The 13,071-nt window shown below is 35.1% G+C and overlaps 1 protein-coding gene across 1 annotated transcript; it reads left to right on the top strand.

The window, feature by feature from the left end:
* The first annotated feature begins 9,640 nt into the window (after positions 1-9,640).
* Positions 9,641-12,804, top strand: LOC127125693 (splicing factor U2af small subunit B). The gene is made up of 5 exons (XM_051054496.1): positions 9,641-10,053; positions 10,136-10,222; positions 10,303-10,384; positions 11,908-12,034; positions 12,142-12,804. The coding sequence occupies exons 1-5, from the start codon at positions 9,775-9,777 to the stop codon at positions 12,548-12,550; spliced, it is 984 nt and encodes a 327-aa protein (XP_050910453.1). The 5' UTR covers positions 9,641-9,774; the 3' UTR covers positions 12,551-12,804.
* Positions 12,805-13,071: the final 267 nt, after the last annotated feature.

Here is a 13,071-nt window from a genome sequence, read left to right as displayed (position 1 = left end):
GTTTATGTCTTGATTAATTGCGCTGGAGTTAAACCATATCTTGAGTAAGTAGACCCCAACTACCTATTTAACTTTAGATTGTGAATATAAAAATTATTACATTCAAACTTATATTGTGTTTCTTTATAGGGTATTTAACAACTCCTATTTTCATAGCACTGGTGAACAAGCAAGTACCAACCATATTCATGTGTATTTTCTAGTATGGTTCAAGGAGAAATTGTCATGCATTATTGCACCGACTAGAGAAATAATGCATTTGAGAAACTTGTCTGAAGGCCTTGTTCAAAGCGCAAATGAATGACACACATACTTTGTGAACGGATATAAATTTCACACTGAGACATGGTCTGAAGGAAAAAAACCATAAATAGTGGTGAATTTGTAAAAGGAGTTACAGATGATGGTGAAGATGACTTCTATGGCGTTGTTACACATATCTATGAGTTGGTATACAATTACTTGGACTCGAAAAATAAAGTTGTCTTGTTTTATTGTAATTGGTTCGATCCATCTGACAGAGGCACAAAAATAGATAAGAAATATAATACTTTTGAGATTTAAATGGATAAAAGGTACAAAGAGTATGACCCTTTCATAATATCACATATTGTTAGGAAAGTTTATTACGTTCTTTATCCTTCAATTGTGCCACGTAAACAAGGATGGTGTGTTGTAATCAAAACAAAACCATTGGGTCATATTGAAACTGACGAACTAGTGGAAGACGTTGCTTACCAAGTTGATGAAATTTTCCAAATTAATGATGTGATTGAATTTGAACAAATGACAAGTTTGTGTGATACAATGTTTAAGGGTCATCAAGTTGATTCTCTATATTGTTGGAAGAAAATAATATGGACAAAGAGAATCATGAGTTTGGATCCAAGGGCAATATCAGATCAGATGATGAGAATGATATGGATGAAGAGCATGGTGAGTTTGAATATATCGTTTTTCTAATTTTATTTAATGATTGGTAGAAAATACTGTGTAATTTTACTTAATGACTGAAGAGCATGAAGAGTTTGAATATATCGCTTTTGTTGATTTATTATTTATGTTGATGAATTAGTTGTATATGTTGTGTTAATTTATTATATGTGTATTCTCTCAAAATAGATAAAATGCCACCCGATCTAATAAGGGTAACGATAAGGTCCATCATCAGCGCCAACGCCCGAGGGTAATAGTATGTGAGACACCTCAGTTGGTTATGTGTCCTCCCCCACAGAGTCAGGTAGATCCCATGCCTATGTCTAGTTCTCAACCTCTTATGTCACTACTCCGCCCTCATAACTATCCTATATTCTCATATGGGCCCCCAACTTTCATTAGCCCATCTAGGGGATCTACATTTCCATTCCAGCAGTCTGGGTTGCCTAGTTTTTCGTACCAGCAAACTAGGGTGTCTAGCTTTCCATTCCCTCGTCATCCCACACACATAACCTCACCATCCATGCAGGCGGGGGGATCCCGCACCCCACATCCCACATATATACCCTTGCCATTCATACAGGTTGGGGGATCCCGCACCCCACACACATACCCTCACCATCCATGCAGGCTAGGGGATCCTGCACCCCATATTCCACACGCATACCCTCACCATCCATGTAAGCAAGGGGATCCCGCCCCCACATCTCATACACATATCCTCACCATCCATGCAGATCGAGGGATCCCGCCCTCACATCCCACACACATAACCACATGTAATGAGGAGGATGAATGAGAGTATGAGGACGATCATGAGGGGGGATGAGAACGATCATCAGGGGGGATGAGGGTGATCAAGAACATGAGGTTCTTGATAGGAGGTTGTTGTTGGAGTAGCAGTAATGGATGCGACTGGTGTGGGGTTTCAACCTGTTGTTCAGTGGCGTTCATTTCTTGAGAGAACTCGAATACTTATTATTCTTGAGCATTCATGATGAAGTTGTTGTGAAGGAGATGAAGAGAAGTTGCAGAGAAAGTTAGAGGTTTTTGGTTTGTGTAAGTAGTGAGTAGTGAAAGTGTGAATGTGGGAGTCGTGGGAGTATATAAACACAAGTTAAAATATTGCAAAAACGACAACTTTAACTAAGAGGGATAATTATTTTAAAATTTATAGATACAAACCATCAATGGGCTGATATCTTTACAAAACCCTTAGCTGGAGATAGATTTATCTTCATTCTAAAAAATTTAAATATGGCAGATTGCTCAGAATGACTCTGAACCTATGCCTCTCATCTCTAATGTAAAATTAGACTCTGACTAAAGCATATGATGTTTATTTGATTCTTATTACGATACTTCTACAAGTTAGAAGATATATTTATCAGAAACCTCTTTAGTCATAAACCTTTTGGTATTATTGACTCCAGATACACCAACACGTGGCCCCTCAAACGTGTGGCTCTGGCTCTTCTAGACACATGTCTAGCTCAGAACTCAATAGCCAAACTGTTGAGATCCCCTCGAGCAGTGTGCAAATCTTGAGATTAGACTCCTATCATTAGTTGCATTTAATTTTTCCCATGATTGTCAAAACTCGATTTTTGAAACAATTAACTTTTTTGTTCCCTCTCAGTTGAAGCTGTCATTTTTGCAATATTTTAACTTGTGTTTATATACTCCCACGACTCCCATATTCACACTTTCACTACTCACTACTTACACAAACCCAAAACCTCTAACTTTCTATGCAACTTCTCTTCATCTCCTTCACAACAACTTCATCATGAATGCTCAAGAATAATAAGTATTCGAGTTCTCTCAAGAAATGAACGCCACTGAACAACAGGTTGAAACCTCACACCAGTCGCATCCATTATTGCTACTCCAACAACAACCTCATATCAAGAACCTCATGTTCTTGATCGCCTTCATCCCCCTCATGATCGTCTTCATCCCCCCCTCACGATCGTCCTCATCCTCTCATTCATCCTCCTCATGTTCTTGATCGCCCTCATCCCCCCCTCATGCTACGACGTGCTAGACGTGTTTGGGAAGAACAAAGTGCTTATCCTAATTGGATACGCAAGGAATTTTTTGATGAACTTCTTGTCTATTGGGATACACCTGGTTTTAAGGCAAGGTATGAAAATGCAAAGAAAATAAGAGCATCTGAAAAGGGGGGTCACCTCAGTGCAGGTGGAAGCATTAGTATTGCCGAACATTCTCGCCGCATGGTAATTATAACTACTTCTTTAAGTTCTATTTTAATTTACTACATGTTTTTAATTTAATTTAATTTAATTTAATTTAATTAATTAGTCTAAGGATCTGGGGAGACAACCTCGAATGAATGAGTTGGTTGCAAAGACTCGTAGTAAAAAATTAGGGGAAATTGTTGACGAACGTACCAAATTAGCTTTGGTAAGTTGTTTATATTGTATTATTTTATTTAAACTAATTTATGTATACGACTAAACTGTTTAATTTTTTTAATATCTAATGGTAAAGTTGTGGCATGATTTTCATGTGGCAACTAATTTAATGTTTGTGGCGTGAAAATCATGGGACTATATTTCATTATTTAATTTTATTTAATTTTTATATATTGTTTAAACTAAATTTAATTTAAATTTTTTTTCTTGTATGTGCAGAAGGACTATGACATATTGCTCATATAATTTTTAGTTTAAAATCCTCAGTATACTCTGATAGGTCCAGACTCGATTGATGATCGTGTGGATCTTTATATTTGGAATTTAGTAATTAACGGGAAAGGACCTAACATGTGTTTATTTGGTGCTGAATCTTTGGGTGGGAACTACAAACCAGAGAATAAAACATTATTCGAAAGAGTTACGGACGGGGAAGGATTGTCACGTCAACAACAATTGGCACCCTAAATGATTAAAACATTGCGATAATTGGCGCTAACTGAGCCGAGACACGATGCGGCAGAACGTGAGGCGACGATAGATGACCAAATGGAGGAAATGAAGAAGAGACAAATTGAGATGGAGCAAGTAATGCAACAATTGCTCTCACAACAGGGGAACCAAATAAATAATTCAATGGGCGGTGTTGTGGATGATGATGATATGGACGAAGCTATGGATGATGATGAGGATGATGATGTTGATTGATTTTTTTATTGTTATTTTAGTTTTAAATATTAAAATTTGTAAAATATTTGTAACTATTTAGAATTTAATCATTTTAAATTGAAATTAGTATTTTATTTTTAAATATTAATATTTTTTATTATTAATTGAAATTAATATTTTTTATTATAAATAAATTTATAATTTTTTATTATTAATTTGTTATTATTATTAAATTTTATAATTAATAAATTAATAAATATTTTTTTAATAAAAAAATAATGTGTCGTGGGAAACACGTTGCTAATCATAAATAAGTTTTCAAATCATTGTCGTAAAAAACACGTCGCAAATATGATATTAGTGACATTAAATTCACGTGGCAAAAATGCAATCATGACCTGCAAACCCGATGTGCAACAGTGGAGGAGCAGAAATGCATTATGATTTTGTGTCGTGAAAATCACGTGGCAAATGTTGTGACGTGAGTTTCACGACGCAACTTTGTGACATGATTTTCTCGTGGCAAAAAAGTTGCCACAACTGCTACTGCCTCGTGAAAAATTACGACACTAATGTTGCTTTCTGATGTGATTTTCACCTTTGTGTCGTGAAAATCACGTCGCAACATATATTTTCTTTTGTAGTGATATGAAGATATTTCTCAACAACTTTAGACACCGTGGCCTCCCTGACCATATGAAGATGAAATACCTTAACATATATGAGGACCAATAACTATATGTGCTAATCTGATAAGAGCCCGACACACACATAAAGCCCTGCAACACAATTAGGATACATCATCTATACAAAAAAACAGAAGCCCCTCTAAAAACCAATGGCATTAACTTCGCTAAATCCTAAAAGATAAGAGCTACTAATAACCAAATGTGAGAGTTGATTTACTTTTATATATGATGTTAGTAAGAAATTCTTAAAAAATATTTTCATACTTTAAAAAATTACACTCACTAACTTTAGACTATTAAAAAACTTCATTTTTAAGAAATTTGTTTTCAGTGGTATGGCTCACCAAACTCTTTAATGAAATTATAAGGTTAAAGCGCATTCCAGATGAATGGAGAAGAAGCACTTTAGTTCCAATCTATAAGAACAAGGGGGGTATACAAAATTTTGCAAATTACACGGGCATTAAGCTTATGAGTCATGCCAATAAAGTTACGAGAAAGAGTGATTGAACGAAGATTAAGAAAAGAGACTAAAGTAACAGAGAATCAATTTGATTTTATGCTTAGAAGGTCGACCATGGAATAAATTTATCTATTACGATGTGTGATGGATCAATATCAGATGGACCAACGAGATCTGTACTTAATTTTTATTGACTTGCAAAAGGAAAATGATAAAGTGTCTAGAGAGATTTTATGGAAATCCCTATAGATGAAAAGGATTATGATATTCGAGCTATCCAAGATATGTATGTAGAAGTATCGACTAGTTTGCGGACACATGGGGGAGAGACATACGATTTTCCTATTACAATTGGTTTACATCGAGGTTCAACCCTAAACCCCTATCTTTTTACCTTAATTTTGGATATTCTCACGGAACACACCCAAGATCTATCACCGAGATGCATGCTCTTTATAGATGATATAATCCTTCTTGAAGAGTCGAATGAGGGTTTAAATGAGAGGTTGTAAACTTGGAGACCGAGCTTTAGAAACACATGGTTTCTGCCTAATCAGAAGTAAGACAAAGTATATGGAATGTAAGTTCAACAAAAGAATAAATGTTTTTAACATAGAGGTGAAAGTTGGAGACCGTATTATCCTTCAAGTCACACAGTTTAAATATTTTGGGTTTGTAATACAAAATGATGGAGAAATAGAAGGGGATGTAAACCTTTGAATTTAAGTTGGGTGATTGAAATGGATAAACGCATCAGGTGTTTTATGTGATTTAAAGGTACCACTCAGGCTAAAGGAAACGTTTTATCAAACTGCGATAAGACCTGCAATTTTGTACGAGACAAACTGTTGGGAAATTAAGAGTCAACACAAGGATAAAATAAGTGTAACAAAGACGAGGATGTTGTGGTGGATGTGTGGTAAGACTCGACATGATAAAATTATAAATCAAAATATTAGACAAATTATCAGGGTAACACCTATATTAGAGAAAGTGGTGGAAAATAGACTTAGGTGATTTGACATGTAGAGAGAAGACTTGTAGATTCTGCAGTAAGGAGAGTAGACCAGATTGAGAGAAGGAAAATAATTCGAGGAAGAGGAAAACCCATAAAGACTATAATAGAAGTTCTTACGAAATATATTGAGATTAATGATTTAGATAAAAGCATGTTACTTGATAGAATATTATGAAGAAAGTTGATCCATTTAGCAGACTCCACTTAGTGGAATAAGGCTTTGTTGTTGTTGTTTTTGACTATTAAAATTTCATAATACTTTTCAAGTGTGTTATGACATTTTATTAAAATATCACAACCCTTTTTTGTTAAATTGTAATTCTTTTATTTTGGCCCAAGATGTTAGGCCCAACTAGTCTAATAGAAAATAACGACTCTTTTCTGATGATTAATGCATATTTAATGCCTTAGGCCCATTGTAACTGGTTAAGGGAAATATTAAATAATTTTTCTTCATTTTGTTGCTTCTTTATGCATTCCGCTTCCACCTGTCAACATGGTATCATCAAAATTGATATTGCTCTGATCAATCTATTATTCTATCATTGGAGGATAGTGATTCCTATGTTCCCCACCACTGAGTACATCTGCAATTTTACAGATTTTCATCCACATGTTATCATCATGTTTCTTGTTTAGATTAAAACCTTATCCTTTTCATCTCTTTCAACCGGTAATCCCAAATTTCATTTTCATTCTTTATTGTCTTGTGTTAATACTTCCCAACATAATGGTCTAGTTGAAAGGAAGCACCAACATCTCCTTGGAGTTACCCGTACCATCAAAATTTCTTAATTATAAATAGCCTTTCAACATTCTTTTTAATAATATTTATGATTACTCTAGTACATATACTTTTGGTTGCCCTGTTTACGTGTGAACTCATACCCTTAATAGAACCAAAATCGACTTTAGATATCACAAATGTATATTCCTAAGTCTGAAATATGGTGTAAAAGGATCCATCATTTATGACCTCCATAACAGAAACATGTTTACATCTAGAGATACAATATTCTTTGAACACATTTTTCCCTTTCAACATCCTGCACCTTCACCTACACAATCAACCCAACCGTTCTACCACACACCTTCTGATGACTCTCTAGACTACCCTACCACTCATTCACCCCCTCCTAACAACCTCATTTCTCCAACAAAAACTATAGGTACATCCCAATCTACCCCCTGCATCACCCATACAGACAATACTCCTACTACTCTTCGCCTATTCCTTCTACTACTTCCCCACCTACCACTATCAGAAAATCATCACATATATCTAAACCACCATAATATTTGCAAAACTTCCATTGCAATCTTATTACAAACACTTATTCATCCTATTCACATATAGTTAATATACTTTATCCATTATCTAATTACTTATCTTATGATAATTTATCTCACACACATATGCTATTTAATTTAAATATTTCAACTGTCACAAAACATACTTCTTATCATTCTGCCATTAGTAATCGCCATTGGCAACAAAGCCATTGAAAATGAACTTACGTGTCTCAATGATACTCATTCTCGGGACATTACAACTCTTCCCCCAAATAAAAAAGCCATTGGATGTAAATGGATTTTAAAATTGAAATTCAAACCTAATAGTACCATTGAGAGATATAAGGCCCGACTTATTTCCAAGAGCTTTAACCAAACTGAAGGATTAGATTACTTGGAAATATTCAGCTCTGACATTAAAATGACCACCATTTATATATTATTGTCCATTGCCTATTCCGTAAATTGGTACCTCCACCAGTTAGACATTAACACGACCTTCTTTCATGGAGACTTAGAGGAAGATGTTTACATGAAACCTTCTCCTGGCTTTAATGTGCCTCTCGACATGATTTGTAAATTAAATAAATCTCTTTATGGCCTTAAGCAGGCTAGTCGCCAATGGAATCACAAAATAACTACTATTTTAATTGACATTGGTTTTGCACAATCTAAATCAGACTACTTTCTATTTATTAAAAAAAATCCAATAATGACTTTACTATTGTTTTGGTATACACGATAACTTGATTCTTGCAGGTACTGATATATGTGAAATCACATTTATCAAACATCTATTGGACAAGAAATTTAGCATAAAAGATATTGGTTTCTTAAGATATTTTTTGGGGTTTGAAATTGTAAGGTCTTCTGCTGACATCACTTTATGCCAACACAAGTACTTTCTTGAAGTACTAGAAAATACATGACTGCTTGGGGCCAAACAAACATCCACTCCCATAGACCCATGCCACAAACTTGATAACCAAGCTGATCATTTTATACCAGATCTATCACAATTTTGCAGCATAATAGGTAAACTTTTATACCTTACTCACTCCCGACTTAGCATTGTTTTTTTAGTTTACAGATTGAGTCAACACATGTCAAAGCCAACAAATACACACCTACAAGCTGCATTTCCCATCATTCAGTATCTTAAAGTTTCTCCTTCAATGGGCATGTTCTTCAAACACACCTCTAAGCTTAACCTTAATGGATTTACATATTCCGATTGGGGTGCCTGCTCGATCATCTGTCGTGCAACCACCAACTTCAACTTCTTCCTTGGAGACAACCTTATAAGCCGAAAAACAAAAAAAAATGTTGTGGTTTCTCACTCATCATAGGTTGAGTACCGAGCACTCATAAGTACAACTCGTGAGACCCAATGAATGCTCTACTTACTGCAGGATTTCTACATACCACATTCACAACTTGTCACCATCTACTGTGACAACCGAAGTGCGATTCACATTACAACTAACACGATATTCCACAGGCGAACCAAACACATCGAGATGAACTGCACTTGGTTAGAGATAATCTTCTTGCCAAAATCATACATCTAATGCCTATAAATTCAAAAAATCAGATTTTGACTTATTTGCAAAACCTCTTCATCTTAGTCTTTTCAACTCTCTTGTTTTCAAAATGGAATTGCTTAACATACACCATTTTAAAGGAAGATGTTAAATTGTAATTCTTTTCTTGTGCCCAAGATGTTAGGCCCAATTAACTTAACAGATAATAAGGACTCTTTTCCAATGATTAAGGCCTATTTAATGCCTTAGGCCCATTATAATTGATAAAGAAAAATACTCAATAATATTTCTTTTTCTCATTTTTTTTTTGCTTCTTTATGCATTCCGCTGCCACCTGTCAACATTTTTCAAGTTTTTGTATTTACTATACATTCTTTTATTTTTACTTTAGAGCTCGTTCAAAGATACAACCAATTCAAGTGAAAAATACCATATATGAATTCTCTTAAAATTTTATTTTCAATAAAAAAAGTTATTTGTTTGTATTTTATTGCAAAAATAAATAAATAATATTAGAGAGTATATCTTGTATAAAGTTAGATTTATTTAAATGACGTTGCACATTCACCCATTCATATATACAAAAAAAAAAACACCCTAATATAAAAGGTGAAAAATAATGGTAGTGAAAAAATACAACATAAATTGAAGGAAAAGAAAAAGGGGAACGAACGAACGAAAGAACCAGTGAGAGCGGTGAAGAGACCGAAACCCTAAGCCAGAGATGGCGGAGCATTTGGCATCGATCTTCGGAACCGAGAAAGACAGAGTTAACTGCCCTTTCTACTTCAAGATCGGAGCTTGCAGACATGGCGACCGTTGTTCTAGGCTTCACACTAAGCCCACCATTAGTCCCACTCTCGTTCTCTCCAACATGTATCAGAGACCTGACATGAATCTCAACTTCATCAACCCTACCCCTAATCAGCCTCAGCAACCTCAACCACCTCAGCAGCCGCAGCCGGAATCGCTCGACCCTGATAAGCTTCAGGAACACTTCGATGTAGTTTTCATCTTCTCGCCGATTTTATTTAATTTTTGATTTTTCAAGTTTTTTTTTTTTGATTTTTTTTCTGTTTTTTTAGGATTTTTATGAAGATCTGTTTGAGGAGCTTAGCAAGTATGGGCAAATTCAGAGCTTGAATATTTGTGACAATTTGGCTGATCACATGGTTTGTGTAATTTTTTTATCTATTTGTTTCAATTTTTGTAACCCTAATTTTTATGATGGTGATTTTTTTTGTTTTTTTAGGTTGGTAATGTATATGTTCAGTATAAAGAGGAAGATCATGCTGCCAATGCCCTAATGAATCTCACTGGAAGATTTTACTCAGGTTCTTCATTTTTTAGGGTTTGAAGTTGAAATTTGTGTATATGACTGGGTGCACTATTGCTGTCATTCATTCTTCATGGATATGTTTTAACCATGTTGTCACGCGAGTTGGGGAGTTGTTAAGTTACGTCTGTGAATTCGTAATAATATAATGATAATAATAAAGCCGTTTTGATGAATATGTGTCTTTAAAGTATTTGTTTTTGTAAGCTAAGTCGATAGGTTAAGATATTTAATATTCATATTAGTTGCAGTTCAATAGATTTAGATATTCAACTGGTTTGGCATTAGTGTTCTATGTTTGCCTTGCTGTACCAACTTATATTGACCCTTTGTTTACTCGTTTTGTGAGTATTTGGCCTTTGTTTGTTGAAATGAAATGTCTTTTGATCAGGTGCCCTGTTGTTAGTTGCATTGTTATTATCTGTCACATGGTAGTTCTTATTTTCATTGAGTATATCTTCTACGGTCCAATGTTGTATTTACTGGTTTTGAATTTAGTTGTTTTGGGGTTTGGGGGTGGTGCAGTCATATGATCCTTTGATGTTCCTGTGGCACTAGTTTTGTTTTTTCAAATAAATTAAACATCAGGTTTTTAATTTTCTTATCCGATAAATATGTTAGTTTTAGGGCCTGTCGGCCTGTCAAACATTTTCTGTTTTCATCTTTTAGAACGAGTTTGTTTGCTAATAAGAAAATGGAAGACATTGGAAGTGAATAATGGTGATGTAGAGAAGATAAAATACTAGTTCGTCAGGGATAATAAATTTCTAGAAATAATGAAAATAGTGCTTGTCATTTTCATCACTTCCAGAAATGCAAAACTAGTGCTCTTTTCAAGAGTCTGTTTTCTCTTATTAACATTTTAGAAATGAAAATAAAAAAGATTTTCACAAAGTAAATAGGCCCCCGTTTTCTTCAAAGCAAATATTATGTGCAATGGCTTAAAATGGCAGTAATATCATCTCAATTATGTTGGCACCTCAAATCCACCATGTATCATTTGTAGCACCCCGATAAATATGCAGGCTGACATAATTGAGTTTGAATCTCATTTCTTTAACAAGGAGAGAAGAGACTTTTAAAGTATATAGTTGTCTTGCATTTTGGAAAACAATGCAAATGTCAAGGAAGTTATTTTCATTATTTCATGAAACTCCTCTCATCCATCGCTAGCGTTTTGTTTCTCTCCATCACAATGACTCGCTTTAAAAGTTTAATTTTTCTTTGTGAACATAAAGAAAATGAAAATTGAAATGTTTTAGCAAAGTAAACTGTCCTAGTATCTCTACAGTGTTGGGTATTGTGTGGCATGAGATGAGGCTTTTGTATTATCCCTACTTCCAAGTACACAGTTGTGATAATTATTGCGAGCAGGGCGTTGAGATATATTAGATAATTAATGTCTCATCATGTAATGCTTACAAAAATCCAAACATTTTCTATCATTACTTGATGCTCCCATCACTCACCAACATCCCCAGTAACTAATGGCAATGTGATTTGACTCGCTTGTTCTTCTAGGTCGACCGATCATTGTTGACTTCTCGCCTGTTACGGATTTTCGAGAAGCTACTTGTAGGCAGTATGAGGAAAATGTATGCAATCGAGGTGGCTACTGCAACTTTATGCATCTAAAGAAAATTAGCAGGTTAACGTCTCAACATAGTTCTGTTCTCTCTTTTTTTTCTGATTAGTTTACTGTTGCATTGCATTTATACTGTTCTTTTTTTGTTAAATCCTTCCCTTTAATTTCAGAGATTTGAGGAAGCGGTTATTTGGAAGAAGTAGGCGGTCATGGAATGACCGTAGTGGAAGTAGAAGCCGGAGCCCGCCAAGGAATCGTAACTATGAGGGGCGTTCATATTCTGGTCGTGGTTCTGGTAGAAGGGACCTTGACAGGCCTCATGGCCACCATGGTAGGAGGCCAAGAAGCCGTAGTCCTCGTCATAGAGGAAAAAGAAGTAGAAGTCCAGCTGGCAGGGATAGGAGTCCAAACCCTATCAGAGAAAGAGAAAGTAGTGTAGAAAGGAGAGCTAGAATAGAACAATGGAACAGGGAGAAAGAAGTTGAAGATTCTGGTAACAAGGACAATAAGAGTAGCAATGATTATGAGGAGCCGAGCTTAAGAAATGGCAGTGAGTCTGGCAATCATCAGATAGAGTAAGAACATAGAAATTTGACCCAAAGTGAAAAGACCCTGTAATAATTGCTGCAAGTAATCTGGTTTGTTTCGTTTGCACCCGTCGAGTTGGTTGTAGTTGTTTTTTCATATTATTCTATTCTGATTTCTGGATTATCTATTTAGATGAAGTATTAATTTTGATATAGTTCAGCAGTGGATATTTCATTTATGTAATTGGATGGATGTTCGATGGTAACTATGTGGATGAAATAGTAGAGGAGATGTTTGAATTTCAACTATGAATTTTATCAGATGTTCAGTTTCAAACCAATTTTGGTTGAAACAACCCCTTTGCCAAATCTGGGTTGCCGTCTAGTATGTATTATGGCAAGACTTGGATCCTCTTCCATCCAGCTGTAGCAGGGTGAGTTTTATTCTATTTTTCCTTTTCTTTTTTGTTAAACACTGTAAAATGATCTGGATAGAAAGTCTGATTTTGGATAAAACATTGTGGCAAAAGTTGATCCATAGCCGATTCTATTTAGTAGGATAAGACTTGGTTA

This window comes from Lathyrus oleraceus, chromosome 3, assembly GCF_024323335.1.
Source record: "Lathyrus oleraceus cultivar Zhongwan6 chromosome 3, CAAS_Psat_ZW6_1.0, whole genome shotgun sequence".
Taxonomy (NCBI): domain Eukaryota; kingdom Viridiplantae; phylum Streptophyta; class Magnoliopsida; order Fabales; family Fabaceae; genus Lathyrus; species Lathyrus oleraceus.
The sequence above is the reverse complement of the archived record's forward strand: the minus strand, read 5'-3'. Positions and strand labels throughout refer to the sequence as shown.